General features: G+C 36.6%; 2 protein-coding genes across 3 annotated transcripts; both read right to left on the bottom strand.

Moving 5' to 3' along the window:
• Positions 1-4260: 4260 nt before the first annotated feature.
• ARPC5 (actin related protein 2/3 complex subunit 5) lies at positions 4261-14422 on the bottom strand. The gene is made up of 4 exons (XM_074308562.1): positions 14117-14422; positions 11524-11595; positions 8348-8524; positions 4261-5691 (listed from the first exon to the last, which is right to left on the bottom strand). Exons 1-4 carry the CDS (start codon positions 14258-14260, stop codon positions 5629-5631), a joined length of 456 nt encoding a protein of 151 aa, XP_074164663.1. The 5' UTR covers positions 14261-14422; the 3' UTR covers positions 4261-5628.
• A 2796-nt stretch (positions 14423-17218) lies between these two features.
• On the bottom strand, positions 17219-26060 carry APOBEC4 (apolipoprotein B mRNA editing enzyme catalytic polypeptide like 4). Of its 2 annotated transcripts, none has more exons than XM_074308563.1 (2): positions 25879-26060; positions 17219-24120 (listed from the first exon to the last, which is right to left on the bottom strand). In XM_074308563.1, exon 2 carries the CDS (start codon positions 23921-23923, stop codon positions 22799-22801), a length of 1125 nt encoding a protein of 374 aa, XP_074164664.1. In that variant the 5' UTR covers positions 23924-24120; positions 25879-26060; the 3' UTR covers positions 17219-22798. The 2 variants fall into 2 exon arrangements, with proteins under 2 accessions (XP_074164664.1, XP_074164665.1); XM_074308564.1 differs by having other exon boundaries at positions 25752-26060.
• Positions 26061-26283: the final 223 nt, after the last annotated feature.

The following is a 26283-nucleotide window of genomic DNA, read 5'->3' on the forward strand; positions in this document are numbered from 1 at the left end:
GTAATAATTGTGTTTCTTCTTAACCTATTTATATTTCCTCAATTTCTTTTTCTAGTTTTATTGTTAAAATTTCTAGTACTGCATCAAATAAATATGGTGACAATGAACATACTTGTTTCTTTTTATTGAAAGGGACACTAGTTTACTCCCATTACATATAAAGGTGGCTCTTGGTGGAGTGTGTATATGTATCTGTATACTTATATGTATGATGTATATATATATTTGTATGTACACACATATATTTATATACACATGTATATAAACATACATATTTGTGTATATATGTGCATATGTAAAATTTATCATATAAAGGAGAGGTCTTTTATTCTTGTTTTCTAGTTTTTAAAAACAGAAATGAATATTGTATTTTGTCAGAACATTTTTTCTGCATCTATTGATGTAATCATAAAATTTTTGTTGTTTTTTTTTATTAATATGATCAACTCTGTTAATTGTTTTCATAATGTAACTCTTGTTCCAAAGTCTATATGGGTTTGGAACTCACTCCTTCTTGGTGGAAATACTTGCACCTGGATCAGGAATCTGGCAGAGTTGTTGAGAAGGAGAGATCTCCAATCTTTCCAGTCTCTTGATTCCTTTCTAATTTTTCTCCCAGAGTCTTTTTATTTTGGAACCTGAAATGAGGTGTCATCCATCTTCTCTCTTAAACTAAAAGCGTTTCAAGACTGAAGAGACCAAAAAAAAGGTGTATGTGCGTGTGTGTGTGTGTGTGTGTGTACGCACGCGCATGTCATCAGCATTAGGTGGGAAGGCTTTTGAACAGTAATAAAAAGGTTTTGAAGAATTAGGAAAAAAGGTTTGGCAGACTGCAGTGGAGGAAGGTGGGTTCAAATCTAATCCTAACTCCAACACAAATAACTTACTACAAGACCCTGGACAAAGACCTCTCTGGGTCAGCTTTCTTGCCTGTGGATACTTTATGATGTCCTTTCTTAGAATCCAATACTTCAAAGAATTTTGTCTTCATGCTCTCTTCATCAACTCATAACACAATGCCTGTATTACTTAGCAGATGGTCTTTTAAGAATTTTTGTGGCTGAACCTTGTGGCCAATCTGGTGATGAACCTATCAAAATTTAGTTTTACTGTCCTCTGTAAACAGACACAAAATCTGGCACCCCTTATGTGAAGCAGAGTTTGTTCTGTTGGCATAACTTTCAAGAACCCAATTTCATCCCATTTATGTCACAAGGCAAATATATGCATGGCAAAGCAACCACAAGGATGTGGATTTCTACTTTGAATACTGTACTTAGAATCTATAGAAAAGTAATACGCCAGTGTAGCTGAGGGGCACCACCTAGAGGCGAATGATATATCTTACTTTCAATTTGCTCCTACTTGGGTTTCCAGCTGAAGAACATCTTGTTGCTTTTCCGGATTCCAGGTTCTCTTTAGTTAGCAGGAAGTACACAGGCATGTCAGGGCATAGGTCTGTTTGCTCCTGGCCTTTATAGAATCACAAAGGTGCTGGTTGAGTCCTTATTTTGTAGAAGATCTTTTCTAAATGATCCAACTTCAAATTTCATCACTTAACCTAAACTGCTCTTGCCCAAAGCCATCAATGATCAGTCAGTTGCTAAATATAATGATTTTTCTCAGTTCTAAGCTTTCTTAATCTACCTCTTGCTCTGGATGTTGATGATCACGCACTATTCTTGGATAATCTATTTTTTTTCCCCCTGACACTAGTTTCTCCACCGGTCTGACCAGTGCTGGCTCTTTATCTGTATTTCCCCTTTCTTAAACTGCGGATGTTCTGTACTAAGCTCTTTTCTCTTCTTCCTCTATACTGTCTTTTGGTCTTCAAGACCTATGCTTTCCATAGATCTAGTTATTACCTTTATGCAGGTGACTATATCTTGATATAGCACCGGTTTCTCTTCAGTTTCACTTCTAATTGACTATTGTATATTTTAACATGTCAAAAATTAACTCATTATCTTTTCCCCAAAACTTTTGATTCTGTTGAAGACACCACCATTCTTCAAGTCTCTATGGTTTATTAATGTTACTAGTCTCCTCCACATTCTCATCCCACATTATTTCCATTGCTATTGCTAACTTTACACCTTTTTTACTCAACCTCTTCTTTCTACTCACTACCTTGGTTGGTGATGATTGTCTAAATTATTGCAACAGCTTTCATCCTGCTCCTTTAGTCTCCAGAGACTGCTCCTTCCATCAAAACAAACCCAAGCCTAAAAGAAATGATTCAGCACACATTTCTAATTTATAAGAAATTATTCTCAATGCTCAAGCAACTAAGAATCAGATGTAACTGGTAGAAAAAGGATTACAAGGAAAAGCAATCAGAGAAAAGAGGGTGGAGGTAAAGAGAATAGATTGAGATTAAAAAAAAATTAAGGATGTGTGTCAAGACAGGCAGGAAGTTAACTTATGTTATGAGCCCTCTAGACAGCATAACCTAGAATTAATTGGGGTGAACTCTGAAATTCAGCAGACCTTCTGAAAACTAGATTTGTCTATTACTTTTAATAACTCCAAGTCTCATCTCTTCCACAAAGCTTTCTCCATGTACTTCAGTGTACTTCTCATTTGACAATTCTATGTCTTTGTACTACAAACATTGGCTCATGTTATTTCTATGCATAAGTATCTTCCCAACAATATTTTACCCTTAGCTGTTCAACATTTATAAAAGGCTCTAATTTTTTGGAAACATAATAGAGTTGAGCTTTGCCAACTGTGAGGCAGATGTCCCATCTTATAGATAAGGAAACTAAGGATCTGCAAGAATAAATGACAACGATTCACAGCTGAGTTGGAGCTCAACCCAGGGATTGTCTCAAGTTCAATACTCCTTTCATTACTTTATGTAATGGCAAACTCCTTGTGGAAAAGGAACAAAACTTCTGTATTTCCTCAATAGTCACTATCTCAGCTACAATAAATGCTTCCAATAATGTTAGTTTTTAGTTAACACATTTCCATGATCAAAACTGCTTGCAAACTGGATACTGAGTGGATGCCCATCAATTGGAGAATGGCTTAACAAGTTATGACATATGAATGCTATGGAATATTATTGTTCTATAAGAAGCAAACAGCAGGAAGTTTCTGAGAGGCCTGAAGAGACTTATATGAATTGATGCTGAGTAAAATGAGTAGAACCAGGAGATCATTGTACATGGCAACAAGATTATACAATGATCAATTCTGATAGATCAATGAGTTGATTGAGACCACTTTCAATGATTTTGTGATGATGAGAACCATTTACCCCCAGAGACACAGCTGTGGAGACTGAGTGTGGATCACAACATAGCATTTTCAATTCTTTTTGTAGTTGTTTGCTTGTATTTTGTTTTCTCTTTTTTTTTTTCCCTTTTTGATCAGATTTTTTTTTTTTTGGTGCAAGATAATTGAATAAATTTGTATACATATTTTGGATTTAACATATATTAGATTACTTGCCATCTAGGGGAGGTGGTGGAAGGGAAGGGAAAAGAAATTTGGGACACAAAGTTTTACAAGGGTCAGTGCTAAAAAATTATCCTTGCATGTTTTGAAAATGAAAAGCTTTAATTAAAAAAAAAAACTGCTTGCAAGAATTGACTGTTGTTTGTTGTTCATTTGATACTAAAGTGAGATGTTTGCAGTCTGGGGCGGTAATCCTAAAGAGACCCATATTCATATCAGTCACCTCAAAATTCTCTAATTGGTCCTTAGGCCTAGTTCTAATCTTCTGGAGTAACAGAATTCCAGAATATAACACTTGCAGTATTTGAAGACAGATATGCCAGCTCTCGGTTTTCTCATAGGAAATTTTCAATACTCATAGGACATGCTTTGGTATCCCTTCACCATCTTAATTACACTCCTATCCATGAGTTCTGGTTTGTCAATGTTTCTCTTTCTGGTTTGTTTTTAATTTCCAGATGTCAGTGCCAACAAATTAATTTTTGGATGTATCTTACCTAGTAACACCGCCTAGAAATCGTAAACATTAGGGATAGCTTCTTAAATGGATATTGCCTTCTTGTTATAACTCTTTGGCTATTCAAATACTCTAGTTGTAATTTCATTCTTAATTTGTATTTCCAGGTAATGTTACAAGAGAGGCTAGGCCAGGAATAAGCTTTTTAATAGACCTACTAAATGATACTGGCATAACTTTTCCATAAAGTCTCATAGTCTCTCATAAAGCCTTTCTTCTATGACTTTTACCTTCATTGCTATTAAAAAAAAAAAAAACCAAGACATCTAGAAAAATAAAATATTCAACAATGACAATTTATTTTCAGAACTTCATCATTTTTACAAAAAAAAAAAAAAGAAAAAAAAAAAGAAAAGCAGGTATCAAAAACAGCAAAGAGTTTTCTGAAATTCTGCACCAGTTTTCACAGAAGTAACTGATATGTGAACTGGTGTCGGACATTAAGTATTAGACACAGGCTGGTTTCCCTCCTGGTCATATGCATTCAGGTGGTCCCAGGTGGTTTGCTCTAGAGTTCCTGAAGAATAGCTTTTTAAAAGCACCTGTCATTTTTGAGAGAATTGATTTGGTTTATCCAACAAAGTAAACACTTTTTGCTGTGTGACTGTTTCTCTTAAAAATAAAACACTGTAATATTACACGGAATGTGTATGTGTTTGGATCAGAACCAAATCTTTTGAGATTCCAACTACCTGAAGAACACTGATCAGATAGATAACTATAGGGCACATAGCAGTTGTACATTTCATACTGTCAAAGGCAGCTACTATGCATTTTGTAGGAAATAGCATTTTATTCAATGCTGCCCAGGACGTAAATCACATCATGACTCCCATTTCTTTCCCATTAGGATCACAGTTCCTTTAAATAGGGCCATTCCATGGGAGCAAAAGCTTTATGCTTATGCTCATCAGGCAACAATATTGTGCAGAAATTTCTGGATATATGACCCCTTGTTCTGGATCCTGAATAGTCAAAGAAACTGAGAAGATATAAATAGTAGATGCTGAGAGAAAGAACACACAACTCACAACATAGATAATCTGGATGCAAAGAGAATCAAAGCTGCAAGATGTGTGTATTTTCTTTCTTTCTTTTCTTTTTTTTTTTTTTTTTTAAATCTGTTTCAGTAATACATTCTTCTTGACCAGGAGTTGGTCTAGTTTTACAATGTTAATAGCTGTCAGTCTTTCAAACATCTCATTTAAGGTATATTGTCTGACTGAGTCTGTGGTAAGACACTGCCCACAGGTCTATCTCTGTATCAACTACCTCTGTATCAGTTTGAAAGATCCAGCCAACAGGGGTTACAATTGTACAAGTGTACTGGAATGCAAATCACTCTATACACAAGACGTATGTGTGTGTGTGTGTGTATTGTATTGTATTGTATATGTGTCACTGAAACAGTTGAGAGCATCAAATATGGCTGTTAAAACAAAACTGCACCTCTACATTACCCCAATTTTTAACTAAAGAAAAACCGATATGCATTTTTTTCCTTCACAGATACAAAAAAAGAAGCAAGAAGGCAAAGCTGAGAGACGCAGACGCTCCCCACAGGGCAGCAGCGGCATTTGGCTGTTTGGTCTTTTTGTACCAGCAACTCCCATAGCCGTGGCAGGTGCCCACTTTTTGCTGGATTAAACTGTTTTCCTGGCAGTCAAGACACGAACGATGGACCCTACCCCTCCAGCAGCAAGTGCCTATAAACAAATCAAAAGGCAAATGTTGACAGAAAACCATTAACCAGCCATCTTTAGATTATATAAAATATTGGGGATTAATTTGTATTGGTAACAAAAATTGGTTGAAGATGTTGATTTTCACAGTTTTCATTGCATATATGTTGAAAAGAAGCATTAAAATGAAATCTTCCAATTTAAATTCGTAGACATGTGAATAAGCAAATATGAGGTCAGCAGACATATCCAAGTTCTTAAAAACATATCTAAACTTCAACTCTGACATACTTATTTCAAAATGAATGATGAGTCAGTAATTCAAGCTAATCTATCACACCAAAATCTATTCAGATTGGGGTATATTTCTTTTAGTCAAAGATTCTTCTTAAATTAAAAAAAAAATCATAACTAATAGTATATTCTAAAAGATTGAAGACCATTTCCTTACATTTTTGAAGAAACTAAGCCTAAAGTTATGTAAAGTAACTGGATTTTTCAATCATTATATTCAATTTGAATGATTGTGTTTTAACGTATAGGAGGATATGGTTTAGCGATTTTAAGTTTTAATAATTTTGTATACATACTTGATAGAAGTAAATTATAAATAGTAGATGTCTGTGTAAAACGAAATTGACTGTGTCAACACAAAGCCAAAATTTTGATTACAATTTATAAAATATTTTTTAAAAGTCACTTGGTAGTAACTAGAAAATATTTTCAATGAGCAGAATGTCATGTTAACTGATTAAAAATTTTCAATGGTTCTTTACAGCTTAAACAAAATATGCATTAGAGCACAAATTTGATGTATATTTTAAAAAATTAAATATAGCAGAAAAGAAACTAATTTAGTCCACTTCTGTTATTAAGAACACGAAATCATACCAGACTTCATATTGTATACATTCACATAAAGTACAAAGCAAACTCATGCTTGTACTATAACAGCTAGCTCCTGCTATCTAAAGTGATAGTTATATGAAAAAAATGGTAAAACTGGTTTCAGCACAGTGGACTATGTAGTGCAAATCTGAAAACTGCAAGCTATAAAATAGAGTACTTCCATATGACACACAAACAAAAACCAGTCTTGTTATCTTATAGTCATCAAGGCTATATGTACATATATAATATTATCAGTATACACATAATAAAATTAGTTATAGACTTATTGCACTTTGATGTGTATGTTATTTACTAAGGGTTTTGTTTACAATCTGTATTGGGGCCTCACAAGGCTTAAGATTTCTTAGTACTTGCTACAAAGTAAAAATCTGACCAAAGATAATTTGCCTGTAATTATTTATTATATAACTTCCCTATTAATATCGAGACACCACTATTCTTATCATCACCTAATCTTTCTGACTCCTATTACCCTCTCAAGCACTCCCAATCTATCATCAAGGTCTGTCCATTTCATCTTCATTACAACTCTCAAATACACTTTCTTCTTTCCTTGGACACTGCCACCATGCTGGTACAAGAAAGACCTCATCTTCTTGTGCCTGAACTGGTCAGTCTAAGATAAGTCTCTTCCCACTCAAACTCATCATCTACTTAGCTACCAAAGTAATTTTCTGAAAGCACAGACTGACCATGTCACTCTACTCAATAAACTCCAGTGGTTTGCTATCATCTCCAGGATCAAATATGAAATCCTCCGGTGTTCAAAGTCTCTTACCTTTCCAGTCTTTTTACCTTACACTTTTTAACTTTCTCTTTGATCCAATCACACTGACCTCCTGGCATTTCTTGAACAAAACAGTCCATCTCTTGCCTCCAGACATGGCTATGCTCCATGCCTGGAATGTTTTCTATCTAATGGTTTCTTTTCAAGTCTTCTATAGGACGCCTTTCCTGAGCCTCTTAATTCTAGTGCCTTCTCTCCTATAAATCCTGAATAGCTTGTTTATACCTAGTTGCTTACTTGTCTGCCCCATCAGACATTCCTTCAGGAGAAGGGATTGTCTTTGCTACTTTTTTATCCCCAACACAGTGCTTGGCACAGAGCTGGTGCTCAATTAATGCTTATTCACTACCTGCCATATATTACTATATACTATATTCTAGCTTATGGTAGTAGCACTACAACACATTCCCAGAATAACACAAAAAAATTCTATTCAAATACTTCATAATATTGTAAGGATGACCTTGGGTTCTCAAACACTGTGCCAATAAGAATACAAGCTCTGGTAGGTCTTACCAAGATCTAAAAACTTTGAATATAGGGCCAGTGAAGAATTGGCAAATCTCTTTTCTGAAGACCAGTCAAGCTAAATCTGTAAAAGCTCACCTAGATTATCTGAAGAACAAAGAAATTTTGAACTATTGCATTGCTTAAGGACAATTACTTATGTTTAATGGAGCTGCTTGCAGAAGTAAGATAGAAGGAACTGCTCACAATATTATAGATCCTTAAGGAGCAGAAGCTTATACTTTAGTATAGTCAGTATCAGTGTCAAAAATTGTAAAATAGCCTAAGGGGTTATTAATTCAGGACAGTAAATACCAAAGTCTAGATCTTATTTTCAAACAATAACCTGTAAAAATAACCTGAGAAAAAATTAAGATATACCAAAGGAAGCAAACAACATCCTATTTTAGAAAGGCTACTATTTCTTACTCTTTAACCATCAACCTCACAAAAATGCCACATCACAAAACTGACCTTTTCATGCCACTGCAGTAGCACGGCGCTGCTGTTATCTGAGGGGCTTTCAAAGCCTTTATAAATGTACTTCATTAGAAGATCCACACCATTCTTGTCCAGAGACTGTACGGCCTTTTCAATATCATTAGCTTTAAAAGAGATGAGGACTTTCAGGACGATGCTGCCTGCTCGATCCTGCAAGAAAATGCATATGGTACACATATGGTGATGAGGAGCTGAATTAGATGCACATAATATTCTCAATGTCTGCTAGGACATGTTGAAAAGACTTAACTCTGTGGACTCAGAATTTATGAATAACTCCTCATAGCAGCTGAAAAGGGTCTCAGATAGCTAATGAGACAGGACTGACAAAAGGGTTAGAGTTGGAAAGGGATCTTACTAATAAGTAAATGAAGGTCCTGAGAGGTTAAGTCACCCAGATAATAAGAACCAGAATGGGGATCTGATCTCAGGTTCCAATGCATTGTCCTTTTCCTAGGTTTTACTAGATCACTGGAAGAGAAGGGAAAGGCAGGTTCCATATAACAGCTGCAGGCAAGAAGAGGGTTACTCTATGGCATCTCCAAATCAAAAGTATGTGTGCGGTAGGTACTTCTTTAGCATTACATGCTAGCTATCACTGGGTTCCCAAAGATTGATATGAGAAAGAGGCCAATGAAAGAATTCTAGATTGTGCTAGTTTAGTTCAAGATGGCACTGGGATAGAAGATGGAATATTGGTTCTTGATCCCATAATTATGGGACACATAAACATTATATACAGGAGATACAAGTATCTTCTACTTCTCCAGCATGTCTATCTTGCTGCAGCCAAAATCAGGGCATTCTGAATTGTGTCTATAGTTTCCTTGGATTTTTTGTGGCTATAAGAAAAGGATAGTTTAAAATGATCACTTAAGAAGGTATCTAAAATGTTACTGGTTGTTGAAACATACTTATTCTCTAGTTCCCATTTAATCTCAGTAAATTCTGAACCTTTACACCATATTTCTTAGTTATTGTTTATCCATTATCACTCATGACCATAATTTTAGCACGATAATTTTGTAAAGTACATACAAAAGTAAGTACAATAATCACAAAGGCATCACTTATACAATCAAAATGTATGCCTGTTAGAAGTAAAGATGCATTCTATAATACTGATGTGATTAAGTTGGCAATACAATTGAAATTACCATTATGGGAACAATTAAAATCATCTTTCTAAATAAACCTGGAGGAAGTGTAGAGAAAAATGAAAGGAGGAAGTTTAAAAAAAAAAAGAAAAAAAAAAGGTAAGGCCTGAAGTAGTTCCTGAGAAAACTTATCAATGTGTTTATCATAACTTAAGTCTCTATAATTTTAGACATTTTTTTTACATTAGAAATGGCTGCAACTTTTCAATATGACCTAAAAGTTTGAAATTCTCCTATCTGGATAATCAGAGATAAAAAGAATTTCAGAGGCCATTTAGTCTACGAAATTGAGGACCAAGTGGGTTAAGTGACTTTGCTACTATACAAATAACAATTGTCAAAAAGGAGATTTGAATCCATTTAATGCTTTCACTCCAATTTTAATCTTGAAAAACTTGTTTTGGATGGTTAAGAAAACAATCTGGTTAAAAGTCTAAAATTCCTGGATTAATCAACTCTTTTAAAGAGCAAGGTTCTTTTGTTCAGTAGAGATAAGATTACTATGGCAAAATGTATATATACTCTTCAATGATTTCTTTTACAAAAGTTGTTCAAAGAGCAAAACTGTTTTCTCACTTCTACACAGTCCCAGTTATTAATAATCAGATCAACCAAAGAAAGCTTTGTCCTTTTAAATACTCTGCTTCCCTTTAGTATTTCTTAAATTTGAATATTAGAAAATATCTTCACTATTTACTGTTACCTGTAGGCAAGTAATTTAGAAACTCTGCAGCTGCAAGATTTGAAGATCTATTCAAAAGTACAATATAAGAACTTCCCATGTATAAATTGGAAAAAAGCTAAGCTACCATTTCAGAGAAGTTCTCCACAGAATTTGGAAATAGGAAATTTGTTTCTGTTACAAAAGGTCAGTTTAGATAATTTCCATATTTAAGATATTACATACTGTGATTGCTATAAAATAGAATCTTAGAGTCGACTTGACCTTTTCCAGTTTTTATTTAGGGGGTCTAAATAGGCAATAGAGTGAATTCAATGTGATCATATACAATTTTATTGGTAGCAAAAATACTTATGCTTTATTAGGAATTAGTGAATGAATAATATGAGTTTATTTTGACAAACCACCTAAATCCTATCTATCCTTCAAGACTTGGCTCAAATCTCACTTCCAGATTAGACTCTAGATTGAACTAAAAATAAATCAGCATTACAGCTGACATATACACCAGCATAGGATCACAGAGCTAGAGTTAAAAGAGACCTTGGAACTTACTGAATCCAAATGCCTTATCTAACCAAAGAAGATACTCCAGAGAAGTTAAGTAATTTACAAGATTCAAATTCAGATCCTGTGATTACAAAATCATTCCTTTGCCCACAGTACTATACTGTCTCCATATTATGTGATATCAGATAACTTCTGTAGTAATATTAACTGTACATTCTATGGGCAAACTGGGGTTTAGAGGCTTGCCCATAGTCACACAACTAGTAAGCATCCAAGTCAAGAAATGAACCAGGACAACTGCTTCAGCCTCCAAGACTGTCCACGTTCTAGTCAAAAGTAATTTCTCTCCTTTCCACATTACCAACTGCCATTGTTTGATTGTTTCTGTCATTTCTGACTCTTCGTGATCCCATTTGGGGTTTTCTTGGCAGAGTTCCTGGTGTAATTTGCCATTTCCTTCCCTAGATCATTTTATAGATAAGGAAACTGAAGCAAAAAAATGGTAAAGTGACTTGTGCAGGTGGTACACACATCACACAGGTGGTACCATCTGAGTCCAAATTGGAATTTGGGAAGATGAGTTTTTCAGATTCCTGGAGCTGTGCTCTGTGCTCGCTATGGCGCCACCTAGCGCCTTGTCACATACTGCTTTGTAGAGTTCGTTATCTTTACCTGTTTACAAGATAGCTGAAGAAATAAAGCTGGGGCTGTTTGACTTTTCTGAATTTCCTATTTACCTAAGCCTCAGTAAATATCATCATAGGAATAGCACAGATCATTTATGCTGCTTAATGACTTACCTTAACGGCTTGACTCTTGGTGTTGATTGGAGGGTTTTTCAGAGCTGCTTGTAATGCAGCTGTCATGTTCCCTGTGATAGAAGTTAAGGATAACAAGAAAACCAAGCCCTCAAATGTAATAGTTATTCATGAAACACTGTCCTTTGCTACTATGATAGATGCTTATTAGAAAATTCAATATGATAGCTTCTAGGAAGTAAATTTACAATGAAATACTTATAAATACTTGCAAACATTAAAAACAAACCAGCTGTCAATGCCATTTGATCTTACTTTGTTTACTCAATTTGTTCCTTAAAATCAGCTTGATTGATTTTGATTTTCAAATAACAGCATGTAAAAAATCATCCCAAGATTAAACACAGCAAGTATTAAAGAAATCCCAATATGTTATAATAGAATTATTGTGCAACAAAATTACTTTATACCTCTAAATGGTGTATTCCTAATGGAAAAACCTCAGTCGGTCATCTAGTAAAACAGGAAGTTATCGTATAAAAAATTATATTGTCTCAATACTAAAACCTTATAATAAGTCCAAGAAGATACTAAAATCCTGCTAATTTGAACTAAAGACACCTCTGTAACATTCAGTAAGACCATGTTCTTTAAAGAAGCACTAGAAAGCCAGGATAAGAAACAAAAATAATTGTGTAATTTCCTATTTTGTTCTTTTATTAAAAGTTTGATTTAACTGTTTCCTGCAGAAAATTGTTCTGTACATATTCAAAAGGGTAATCACCAAATTTAGACCATACCAACAAGACTCAGACTCTCCTTTTTGAAAGCACCACCGACTAAGCAATCATGAGGAACTGAAAGCCAATCAGACTGTCAGAATGTAGAGTTATTCCCCTAAAAGGAAAACCACACAGGGTTATGTTTCCTCTATCTCTAGAACCATATAGATTGACTCCAACACTGTACATCTTTCCCTAGCTCTTTAAAATTAAAGAAGGCAAATCTCTAGGCTTTTTAAAAAGTATAATTTTATCTATAGATCTCATATTTTGGATGAAGTGAATATCCTAATCAAAATCTAGTCATATCACTTAAAAATCATTAGCAATATGTTAAAAAGCATAGATTTATGGCACTAGGAATTCATTAAATCCAATGTTTTATTTTTTTAAATTGAGGAAATTGAGTTCCAAAGGGAAACTTGAGTTGCTCAAGATCACATAGCTCAGAAGAGAGCCAGGATTAGAACAGAGGCCTTTAACTCCAAGATTTTTTCTACTACCTCAGGCTATCTTCAGATGGTAATTTGTTCACAGAAGACACTTTTGAAAGAATAACACCTCAGAAACTACTAGTTTAAGAAGAATGAATGACAGATTAAAAACAAAATAAGAAACTGATTTCCCCAATATTTCCAAGGTTCCTTAGGGGGCTTCTAGCATATCTTTTCATATATATATATATAGATAGATATGTATGTATGTATGTATGTATGTATGTATGTATGTATCTATCTATCTATCTATCTATCTATATATATCCCATGTCCAGGGAATGGAAGATGATTATTAAATATTTCACAAACAGAAAGAGAACGTATCACAATTCACGCAGACAGAATGAATTTCTATGTAAAAGTACAGAAATTCAGAAAAATGGTTATAAATATTTAGAGCTGTGTCATCTTAATATATCAAAGGTGCTAGCAAATGTATTTATTTTTTGCATGTTTCTCTTTCAGCATTTTAATCTTATACATACCAAAGACTGATTTTTTAAAAAGCCCTTTCTCATCTGGTTAGAAAAATGTAAAACATAAATTCTAGCATAAAATTCTTAAAACACCAGTTGGGTTTCTGCGACACCCACATCTTGCATTTATACCCAGTTATGAATATTCAGATATGCAAAATCTGGGAAATGATGGCCTCGTTTAACAAAAAATGGTAATCTGAAAATCGCTCAAACGATTTGCATTTCTCCATAAATATGTCCCTTTAGAGTCCGATGGGCCAGATTTTACTTATCCATCTTCCTCATTCAAGGCTGGTCAGGGCTAATTCCACCAGATAAGGGGTTTTCCTGACAGGTTTTGTGGGCTGTTAAATAGGCGACTTTAGGCTAAAGCGAGTGATTTTGTTTTCTAATCAATGCTGGGCAAGAGAGAGAATTCCAACAGCCTCCAAGCCTGGAAGAACTCACCGCCCGGAAGGATAAGGAGATACAGGGGTGACAGACGGAATAAAGACTCCCTTCTGCTCCTACCCCTCACGAGAGATAGTTTAAATTCTAAATTCAATTTAAATTAAAGGCTTCTAAGGAACTAGTGATGCCCCTCCCCCGGTGCCCAGAGACCCCTGGGCGGCTGCCCCCTCGGTAAACATCCCCCACTGACCCTTCCCCTCCCCTCCCCCCATCTGCCTTCTTCGCAGGTGTAGCCTGGCCACAACTGCCAGCCCGCAGATGGGTCAAAGGGCGACCGCACGGAAGGGCGGCTCGGCCCCCTCCGCCTGAAGGCCGGCCCGGTGACAGGTCCGGCCCACGCACGAGCTGGGAGGGCGGGGGAGGCGGCTCGCCCCCCGGAAGGCCGGGCAGGGAAGAGCGGCCCGGGGATCCGAGGCCCAGAAGGATATTGTCTCAGGCACGAGTCCACCTCGCCCTCGTCGGGCCCAGCCTGGCCCTCGCCCCCATCCTCCTCGTCCACGAACTTGTTCTCGTCATACTCATCCACATCCACCTTTCGGAACCGGGCCGACGACACCGTGTGCTTCGACATCCCCGCGCCGGACCGGCTGGCAATCAGCCCCTGTGGTGGTCGTCGCCGCCGCTGTCCCCTCCCCCGGGTCCTCTGCTGTCCTCGAGCCCCCCCAGCTCCGGCTCCGGGCCCGGCTTCTTCGGTTAGGTCTTCGCCTTCACTTCCCTCTTCCGCTCTGGGGCGTCGCCCGCTGCTGCGCCGACCGCTGTTGCGCCTGCGTCCTGGGGAGGGGCGGCCTCCGGCTCCGAGCCCCACCCCTCCCCCACCGAGGAAGCGCGAGTCCGCGGGGGAAGCGCGCCTCTCGGTGTACGCAGGCGCACTATTCTCTCTATTACCCCTCCTCCCCCCGGCCGACGCAGAAAAGGGGCGGGGCATGAGAAAGGGGTGGGCGGAAAAAAAAAGAGGAAGGGCAGAAAGCAAAACCGCTGGAGAAGGCAGAGGTAAGAGACGATTGGTCGTCCGTGTGGGTCACGTGATCCCCAGGGGGTTACCATAGAAACAGTTTGTGGACTGGTCCCTAAACTGGTCCGCTATGGGTCCTTGGGGTCCCGGGAGGGGGAGGCGGGTTGGTGGGGACGGGCGCGGGCTGTAGCGGCCGCCGCTGCGGCGCTGCAGCCTTGGTCCCGACGGAGCTGTGGAGGATCTGGGGTCGTGCCCCTGGGAAGGGAGGGATGGACGACTCCTGGAGCTTGGTCACTGCAAGGGCCGGGGGCAAGCGGGGGCCGGTACGCATTGGCGTAGTCCGGGGAAGCCTTGGTCCGACAGGACGCATCCATCCTGCAGAAACCCTAGTGCAGATCTAGGAGGATGCACTTGGCCATCACGTCCTGACTTGGGAATTGGGGGTGGGGATGCACAAGATGCCTAGATGAGAGAAGAGGGGTCATGTTGATGTCCCTGCGATGAACCTGTTACACAGAGGGGTGGGAGGTCTGACAGTCAGTTAGCAAGCAATTATTCATCATCTACTGTATACCAGGCTAGAGACCTGTCCCTGATCTCAAAGGGGACTAATAGGGGGCACAAAATGCACAGACAAGTTAGTTACAGGGTAAAGGGAGACTTAAAGGCGCTGCATTGTAGAGGACCGAGAAAGGTTTCTTGTGGAAGGTCAGACTTCACATCCTACATGAGGAAAGCAAGAGAAGCTGGGAGTTCGAGAGGAGGAGGGGTGTGCGGGCACGGGGGACAGCCTGTGAAAAGCTCAGTCTGGAGAAGGAATGTCTAGTGTGAGGAGAAGCAAGGAGGCTGATGCCTCTGCATGGAAGACTACATTTTGAGTCTGGGTAAGCTGTAAGAAGGCTGGAGAGGTAGGTGGGGGTGGGCAGGGCACGAAAGGTTTTGAACACCAAGCAGGATTTTAGACTTGATCGTTGGAGTAATAAGGAGACACTGAAATTCGTTGAGTGGAGGGGCAATTATGTGGTGAGACCTGAAACCTAGAAAAATCTAGTCAACTGAGTGGAAGATGGGCAAGAATAGGGATAGATTTGAGACAGGAAGACCAAGAAGAAGGTTCTTGCAGTAGTGTAGAATGGAGTGGTGAAGATCTAAAATAAGGTAGAAGCAGTGTGGGAGGAGAGAAAAATGAGATCTATCACAAAGGGATGAGGGGTGATCAGGCCAGATGCAGTCAGGAGTCGAAGGATCTGGGCAAGAGTACTGATGGAGAGAGGAGGGACGCATTCTTGCTGATTATGAGTCATAATTAAAATTTGTACGATTCAATGAGAGCATGGAGCTTTTCAGTTTGTGTGACAAACCTTCTTGGTCTGTGTCCTATTAAATGATCATATTTGACTAGATTCTCTTATCCCTTTATATATCTAAGTTTCTTTTCTAGTGGGAGAAACCTTGTGATATTCATAATATACAAAAGGGAGTAACCACAGTAACTGGTTTGTTTAAATCCCTAAGTTCAGAGACTTTGTCATAGACTTCATTTTTATCCACCTTAGAACCTTTGCTATGTGAATGTGCTATGTGTGTAATAGATGTTCAGTAAATACATGTTGAATGGCAGGGAGAATTTCTTTCATTAAATGTCCCTAATGTTTATTGGGAAGCATGTGGGCATGATCTCAATCCCAGTACTTTAAAAATATTTTTAGAGACAAGAAGAACTGAGGAACATACTTTCATTTACTTTTATTCTTGTCATTGTTAAGTCTTAGAGTCCTATTTTGTTGCATCTTCATGATGTGGAGGATACTCTGTGTTCCTAATGAAACGCCAATGAAATTCAAGTTTCTTCTGTAATTTATAATTTTAGTGAAATTGCTTGGGGATCCAACAGATTGGTACTATTGTCATGGAATTTGTATGTGTCAGAAACAGGACTTGAATGAATTTTTTACTGATTCCAAAGTTCTTTTTTTGGGTAGCTTTTTATTTTCAAAATATTTTCAACAGTCACCCTATCAAAACCTTGTGTTTCAAATTTTTCTCTCTCCTTTTCCCCACCCCTTCCCCTAGAGAGCAATGGATTCAATATATGTTAAACATGTATAATTCTTCTGTACATATTTCCACATTTATCATGCTGCACAAGAAAAATCAGATGAAAAAATAAGAAAGCAAACAGCAAAAAGGGTAAAAAAACTATGTTGTAGTCTACATTCAGTCCCAACAGTTATCTTTTGGCATGCAAATGGCTCTCTTCATCATAAGTCCAAGACTAGTCTACTATCCATCTAGTCTGTCATGGTGTTTCTACTTCTCTTATCTGCCTATAATTGTTTGCATTAGAATATCACATGTAAAAGTACGTTATATTATGATAGTATGGTATTCCACACGAAATATCTTGATTAACTTATTCAAAATTTCAATCTCATTTTAACTTGCTACATTTAATAAAACTAAATAGAAACTTTATTTAGCCACTGATAGACCCTTGTGTTCTTTAGATAAAAATTTTCTTGGAGAACTTTGAACACTGAAAGCATTGTAGGACAAAAAGAAATAAGGATTGAATGCTAATATGTTTAATTCTTTGCCTTTAATTGTTTTCAAGAAAAATAATATCAATTACAATAAAAATTATTTTTGTCCTAAAAAATGAATATTATTTTTTACTTCATGAATGAAAAAAACTTTTCTGTCGATATAAACATTTATGTATTTTTGGAAATCATGGTGGGAAATGACATTAACCAAATATTATACATGATTTACTTGTATTCCACTTTTTAATTTCATAGTTTTCTCCCCTATATTTCAGTGCATAATATTACATTTTACATATTTGAAACATCTAAATTTATCAAATTTTAAATCTAACAAATTTTGTTACATATCAGTATAACAATATGTATGGTCAAATATCTCATACTATATACATTCATATATTTATATATAGTAATAAAGGTGTGAGATTAAGGATTGACACCTAGGTAAATGAAATATATAAAATACCATGGAGATATAAATACATTTTCAGTAATCTGGATCCAGAATTGGGTAGGAGGAAGAGAAAGAGTTAGGGGTATGTTTGGAAAATTGAACATTACTTTTTTTTCCTTGCAATTCTCCTAAACATATTTCTACAATTAGCATGCTGCACAAGAAAAATCAGATAAAAAGGGAAAAAAATGAGAAAGAAAACCAAAAGCAAGCAAACAATCAAAAAGGTATACTATGTTGTGATCCATATTCAATCCCCATAGTCCTCTCTTTGGATGCATATGTCTTTCTTCATCACAAAACCACTGGAACTGGCCTGAATCACCTTGCTGTTGAAAAGAGTCATGTCCATCAGAATTGATCATCATATAATCTTGTACAATATTCTCTTGGTTCTACTCACTTCACTTAGCATCAGTTCATGTAAGTCTCTCCAGGTCTCTTTGAAATCATCCTGCTGATCATTTCTTATAGAATAATAATATACCATTACAGTCATATACCATAACTTATTCAGAAACTCCCCAACTGATGGGCAATCCATTCAGTTTCCAGTTCTTTGCCACTATAAAAAGGGCTGCTACAAACATTTTTGCACCTATAGGTCCCTTTCCCTCTTTTATGATCTCTCTGGGATACAGACCCAGTAGAGAAGAGACACTGCTGTATCAAAGGGTATGCACAGTTTGATAGCCCTTTGGGCATAGTTGAACATTGATTTTAATGACTCTTTAGGTTTTACATGAAACAAAAGTTCCTTTTCAACACCAATATTCTTGCAGGGATATTATAAGGTTTTGACTCTTGGAATATCATAATCTTCACAAAAAATTAAAATAGGCCATTCAAAAGATAATAGATAAATGCACGGTAGCTGAAGATAGGTTCTGCTATATTGCCATAAAGAATTGCATATGGTATGAACAATATTAAAAAATATATCATTGAAAAAGATGGTAGACCAGTCATGTAGGGAAAAGGGAGGGTAAATGATGGACAAGATATGTGCTCCATTGATACTACTGGTACAGTGTCAAGAGTTCATCTAGAGTTAGACTTCCAGCCTGTTGTGTGGGCTCTCCTGGGATGACATGGACAAGAATAGGACAAGTTGAGAAATTGTGAATGGATTGAGTATATTCTGAACTGTTGGAGGGAATATTCAAATCTGTGAGATCACAAATTCAATCAAGTGTTAAAAAATCCTTTACTAGAGTCCTACTGTAGTGCCTCATTGTGTTATCAAGACGATATTGGACTCTTTAATTTTCTTTTTCTTCAATTACATGTAAAACAATTTTAAACCTTCATTTTAAAAAATTTTTGAATTCCAAATTCTTTCTCACGCTTTCTCTTCTACCTCCTCATTGAGAGGGCAGGTAATTTGCATGTGCAGAAGATGACACTGGATTCTTGAAACTTGTATTCGTGTCTTAGTATAATGTCTCTCAAGTTGTACTGAGATAAAGGTTTCAAATATGACCAAGTGATTTCATGTCTATTGTCTGACGATCAGCTTAGGTAAGTACAGAGAAGTTTGTCATCAAGCTGACCTCGAGATGATGGACTTTTGTGTCATGAAAATCTTTGAAGACTATATCTTAAGTTGGAAAGAAGTCGTGATTTACACTGGTGCAGGGAAATTTCAGATTTTCAAAATGGAGGAAGGACAACAGGATATATTAATTGTCACTCATTTTTAGCCCTAATGAGGCATTACCATGCAGAGAGCCTTTTTGGAAAATATTTTGTATTGACTGGCAGTAATTTGTCAAATCAAGTTAACAAGCATGTAATAAGTATTATGTGCCAGACACTGTATTAAAACTGTTATTTGGTTAATCTTAGAATCAGATTTAGAGAATAGTCATTTTAAAGTATTTTACATTCTTCCTTCCTTTTCCCTAAGATCAAAAAGCCTTATGGTATAAATTCTGTAACATTTCTCTTCTCTTTGAATTGATAGCTCATCATTTTGAACATATATTCTTTCATAAAGGTAAGCAAAATTTAGAAATATTTTATAATTAATTTCATCTTTATATGTATGATTAAATATTATAATATTAAATTTACATAGTGCTATAATAGAAATACTAAACTATCCAACCAGTCAGTTCTCCATAGATCTAAATCCTCTCCAAGTTTTTTGTTTAAAAAAAAAGTACAAAATCATTCTCTCTATATGCCTCTGACTGGGAAGGATCATGCTAAATGAAACATAGTTTCATTTTTCAAATTGAATTGAACCAACCAAATGAGTTTTAAGAATATGTATTACATGTGACATATTTACAGCACAAATTTACCTTTGGAAAAACCTAATTACAGACAAAGTTGAGATTAGATATTTACTTTGCCTTAAAGGAAGTTACCATCTAGTAGAGATAGCTATCAAATATATTACAAAGTGTTTATGGGGTCTGAGGAAAAAAGCCTATTGCCAAATTTCAGCGGTAGACAATCAAGAAAATTATCTGGAGAGGATATAGCATAGGGGTTAGACTTGAAAGAATAGGTAGAAATTTAGCAGGCAAAGCAGGGGTGGGGAGAAAGGTATTTCAGGAATAGGGAAATTTATGAATACAGGAAAACAGAATGGATATTTGGGTACAGTGGCTAGAAGGCCAGGGAGCAAACAGTTTAATTTGTCATGGGCAAGTGGATGGGAGTAGAAGGTTGAAAATGGAGAGGGTAGCATCTTCTTGTGAAGAATTTTGAGTGCCAAGCAGAATTCTAATTCTATTCCATTGTAATAGGGTCTTCTAATAAAAAGTGTTTGTAGTCCAGAGTTTTGATGAAATTTGAAAGAACATAGCATTGCTCTCTTCCTCTTTCCTTACCTTTTTTATCTGTTTATCCTGATAATGTTTTAACTTTTACTCCCCCCCCCAAAAAAATTTCATCTTCATTTTTTTATACTACAGGACTCAAATTGGTAACACATATGAAATTCACTCAAAGGCCCAGGATCTGAACAAGGCAGGGGAATGAAATATAATTAATCTAAAAAAATTAATAATTTTACTAAATAGGCTTTCATAGCATGTTGATCAGAAATTCTTTCTAGGGTTGTGTTTTTTTTTTTTTTTAACTTCATCATAAGCCAGAATTTCTTGAGATTATTTACTGTGAATAAATAATTCCTTAGTCTCTTTTTTCATTTTGATTGCCCTTCTGGATGATCTACTTGGGCAGTCCATTCTGACTATAGAACCCAATAGATTATATAGTCTTTGCACTAAATTTTAATGCAGTTAAGAAAATTGAAAGACACTGACTTGCCCTGGATGATTTACCCTGGGTGAAGTTTATTTTCATATTCTGGAATCTCCAATTTAATATACATCAGAGAGATAAAGACTTGGTAGAAGGGAAGTGGGATCTAGAACACACCAGTTGAGACATATCTCTTTATATCTCAGTCATGTTCATTATGGGACCGATGAGATGGACCAGAACTAACCTAAAACCAAGGGTTATTCCAATTCTAAAGCTGACTCTAGTGTCCCAGAAGCTTTCCAGGATTGTGAACAGGGCAGTCTTGTAAAAGTCACAGGCAAACTAAATTGCTCAATGATTTTTAAGTTATTTGAAGGCTTGGTTGAGACAGCACCATAATATCCATATTCACCATCTGTCTTTTCATATGCATGCATTCTGTATCACCATTGCCATGCTACTGAAGAGTCAAAGTGTCCATTTCAGTACTTCTTTCTAAATTCCTGAGCTAATCCTTGACATTTATTGAAACACATTATGTGCTGAGAACTATGGGAAGATATTTTATAAAAATTGGATACTAACCCTCTACTTCTGGTTGGCAATATACATACTTGAAAAGACTTACTCTAATTTAGGGACTAGGGCTTTTTAAATGTTTTCCATGTATGACCCTTTTTTGGCTGAGAAATTTTTAATATGACCTCGGGTATATAGATAAATGAAGTAGGCATACAAATCAAATATTTACTGATAGCAAATCATAATTTTGCAATTCCATATTCAGTTATAAGACCCCATATAATATCATGACCCACAATTTAAGAAGGTTTGATTTAGACAATAGGATACGAGTTATAAGTCACTATGTCATAAAAAGAATAACTAAGCATAGGTGTGAACAGGTTAATCAGGAAGAGGAATATTAAGGCATATTTTGGAAGAAGGAAGGGACATTGATTGGTAGACGAGGATATTGTAAGAGCCAGTAAAGATAAGTCCAAATCAGAAGTCAGGTGTGGTAAGTAAATGGTTATATGGCAGGCGTAATCAATAATGAGGTAGGAAGAATCAGGTACCACCAAATAGAGATATTATACTGTGATTCTAAGGGAATTTTTTAAAAAAGCATAATAGTATTCATATCCTCCAGAAAGTTATAAACAAATTGAGAAGATGAGACATATATGCATGAAATGGATTATTGGAGAGGACATTTGAAAGCCAGCTAGAAAGATATAGATTTTATATTTTAGGGGATAGGTATTATGTTCAAGGTTAACTGCCCCACTCATCCAAATAGCTAGCTGGTAAATAAATTTTACCTGAGAAGCAACCTTGGTAGGCAAGAATCATCATAAGTGGGTGAGTAAGCTTAAAAATCTATTTTCATAGATGCATTAAATCAGTGAGTAGAATGGCTTCTCCCTGCACATAATTATTTTGAATCACTTTAGAAAAAGTGGGCTGTTTAAACTATCTTGATGACAATCAATGATTAATGGAAAATCACTGTTTTGCTGCTGCAAACAGCATTTAATGTCTTTTAATTCAGGCAGGTTCCCAACGTCATAAAAATATATTGAAACTAATTTAAGGACTCAATTTATTTCATGTAGTTTTGTTTTTTGTTTGTTGGTTTTTAAAGACTCGATGATGTGGGCCATTTGGAAAAACAATACTTTCCCAAGTGAAACTGTTGGAGAATGACTGATTCCACTTTGATGTTACCACTTGAAGAAGAGTCAGGATGTTTATTGGAAAAATTTTCCAAGTGTTATTAAAAGTGATGTGGCTGCAAACTGTTGACATAATGAAAGATGTAATGGAATTGCTTTTTAATGTGATTGCTTTCTAGGTAGTCCAGATTTAGCTGATACAGGGATGAAAGCTATCAAACACACCTCAAAAATCTCATAAGCCATCTTAACATTATCTTTTAAAAAACATGGGTTTATTTTTTTCTTTTTCTTTTTTCTTATAGCTTACTTCTTTGCCACTTGAAAATTGTTCTGTGATTTCTACGGTCTCTACTAATCTTCCAGCAGGGGGTCTTATAGGTTCTTTGGTTTTCTGTAATAGCATCTGAGGCATGTTTAAGTGCCTTACAATGTTCTTTGGTTTGGGCTGGTTTTGACCTGAATTGGGTGGTTGCTGCTCTCTGAAAGGCACTAGCATAAAAATGACAGGCATCCTGTGTTCTGGGGCCACCATAGTGAAGGGTAGTTGGCTGTTAATCACTTGAGAGGACTCTTGAAGAGACACATTGTTTAAAGGGCATCTCTCTAAGTCCAGCTGAGCTTTTGTGTTTGGGTTCATTGTCAACTGGGGAAGTACATCAGTGAAGTATGGTTTCACTCCCGTGATTGCACTGATTTCATAAGCATTATGCCTGTCAGCCAGTGTTCTTGCAGGCCAAAGTGGTTGGTGCAGAATTGCCTCTGAGATACCACTCACAAAATGATAGAGAAGATAATGCCAAATTCCACCACTCACTGGATTCACCGTGACCTGAGGCCATAAACTGGCCAAGCTTCGTAAAGCTTCACGGTTCCATGCTGAAACAGGGAAGTCAGTCTCTGTGTGATACAGTTGAGAGAAATAAATATTGAGGCTGATGGCTGGATACCTCATCAGAAAGTTGTACATTTTGCTAATGCAGCAGTGGTTGGCTTCATTACAAGGACAGTAGTTAGAATAAAGAAAGATATGCTCAATGTTGTCATTGTTACGTATGACTGCCTCGAGATAACTGCCCATCTCAAATAACATAGATTCTGGGTGGGTATCATACTCACTGCAACCTGAAGCATGACCTTTTTGCACCAGGCTGCCGGAAGAAGTTTTCAGTTCATAAAATGTGAGGTGTTGGGTTTGAGGACTTGGCCCACAAGGGAATCCAAAGATCTGATAAAATTCGCTATGGGTAATTCTTGCTTCTTCGCCTGTGCAGATGTGATAAGGACACTTATAACAGTCTAGAGTTAAGCCCAGCCAATGATAAGGTTTTACTACAGTTCCTTGATTTGTTAGGTATTCCTGGTAGAAAGGTTCCATTTCTAGGTTTGTGTTTGACTAATAACCACAAGGAGGACAGATCGTATGTACAAGCAGAACATGAAAATCTATAGCTACTAAATTCTGCCTTCATCAGAGGATATAATGTTGTAGCAGATGAACCTCTGGTCCTGAAAGAGAATAATCATGGCCATGGATTTGAAAAAGTCTACATTTGCTTTTGCAAATCCAGATTCCTAGAAGGGGGAAAAGAAGAAAGATTTCACTTCACAGATATGGATGACATTCCAAATGACCCTTCCAACCTCCTTTGTCTATGAAAGTCCCATGAATAAGTATATGTTTGGATTTCAGTTTGTAATAATCCAGTTCTATTTAAAGCTTATAGTTTTAAAAATATTCTTCAGAGTTGTGTATATTTGTATCCCTAGTGGCAAACATAATAATAACTAGCATATGGCAAGTGCTTAATAAAGCTCCTGGAGGGAGGAACTGGGTGGTTTTTTGTTTGTTTGTTTGTTTGTTTTGGTCTTTGTATTCCCAGCACTTAGCATAGTATCTGGAATATAGCAGACACTTAATAAATGCTTATTGATTGATTGATTGACTACATCCATGAAATTGGTAGCTTATCTCCTTTGTTGTTTGAAAATTATTCTGTGATTTCCACAGTCTCCACTAGTGTTCGAGCAGGGGGATTTCTGGGGTCTTTGGTTTCCTGTAATAACAGCTGAAGCATGTTTTAGGAGCACCCCCTACCATGTCTTTTGGTTTGGTCTGATTTTGATTTACCATTAAGTGGTCAAACATTCAAGTGGGATGGGTGCTTATATAAAGGGCTAGATTAGCCTTTAATTGTTTTAAATAAATGTTCCTTTATCCACCTAAATAAACTGCAGTAAATTCAGTAAAAATTGTTGCTACTCTGAAATAACTGGAGAACTGAGATTGCTCTCTACAATCTGTATGCAATCTGTAGCAAACTGAAAACAAACAACACCTATAATTAACAACATGCCACCCCTAAGTTTGGACCACATTCCAGGTAAGAGCCCACTTCATATTTTATCTCTATTTCTTTTTCTCCAAAAAACTTAGGGGAAGCTGCTGGGAATATTAGTACTGTAAACATGTTTCTCCTTATCAGTTGAATACTGTCTTATGTTTTACATCTCATGGTGGTTGGAGTTATAAATATCTTTTCTGTTGGATTAGTCATTGCTGTAGTTATGTTTGCAAAGTACCTAATGCTAGGATACAGGAAGTCCTAGAGCCGTTTCAACTTATTTTAATTTCAAACCGTCTATGTAATGTACAAATATATGTTTACAGGGTGATCCAAAAGTCTTACTAAGCAGTTTTAAGCTACACACACACCACACACACACACTCTCTCTCTCTCTCTCTCTCTCTCTCTCTCTCTCTCTCTCTCTCTCTCTCTCTCTCTCTCTCTCTCTCTCTCTCTCTCATTATGTCTGAATATTTAGCAAAATATATGACTGTTTGCAGGGTGCCTATGGAATGAACCCAAAGATTCAATTGTGGAAAGAAATATCTATTTAACACTGACAGCTCATATTCTGAGCTCAGTTCTATTTTATTCTCTATAGACTACTGTGCAAAATTTTGGGTCAGATAAAAAAATGAATAAGACATGTATCTTTTCTTCATGAAATAAACTAACAGGGAATATGACACATTTGCAAACACCAACTAAATGATAATTGTGGGACTAAGTACAAAGTGCTATGTAAGGTCCAAGAAAATGAAACCTTATTTCTGCTCTGGGATCCTCCCCACAAGAGTCTCTGGGGAAAAATCTTAGACAATTCCAGGAGAGAGAAGCTGTAACACTGTTGCCAGTTACCTGAGTTTGTCAAAATGTAGCCACCCTTGACCATTCATTCTTTCTTAAACTTGATATTCTATCTTCCATCCTCCAGTTTTAACTTGTCATCTCCCAAGCCTTAAATGCATGCTTTCTTTAATCCTACCTTATCTTCTTCAATTTCCACCTCTTCTCTGAAGTCTTTTTTGGTTATTCCCAGATTTCTTCTTCCTCAAATTACTTTTTCTTATATTTATTTTGATTATTAAGGTCATATAATTCGATCTTTCTCTCTTTTTTAATCGCCAATTGCTTTACTGTGGTGATTTACATGAGTTGCTGGTTAAGTCTCACTTCTGCCTAGCAACAGTAAACAACAGGATAAGACAATTAGTACTAGATGGTAGAGGAGAATTCCTGTTCTGCTATTGCTCTGAGAGATTCAGTACTTCATTTCAAAAGAGAGTCATTTGAGAAACAGTCTGTGACCATTAACATTTCAGAAAGGAACTTGTCTAAAATCTTAGCACTGCCATATCTCAAATTGGTTTAAGGATTTATTGTATTGATG

The sequence above is a fragment of the Sminthopsis crassicaudata genome, chromosome 4 (assembly GCF_048593235.1).
Source record: "Sminthopsis crassicaudata isolate SCR6 chromosome 4, ASM4859323v1, whole genome shotgun sequence".
NCBI classification, from domain to species: domain Eukaryota; kingdom Metazoa; phylum Chordata; class Mammalia; order Dasyuromorphia; family Dasyuridae; genus Sminthopsis; species Sminthopsis crassicaudata.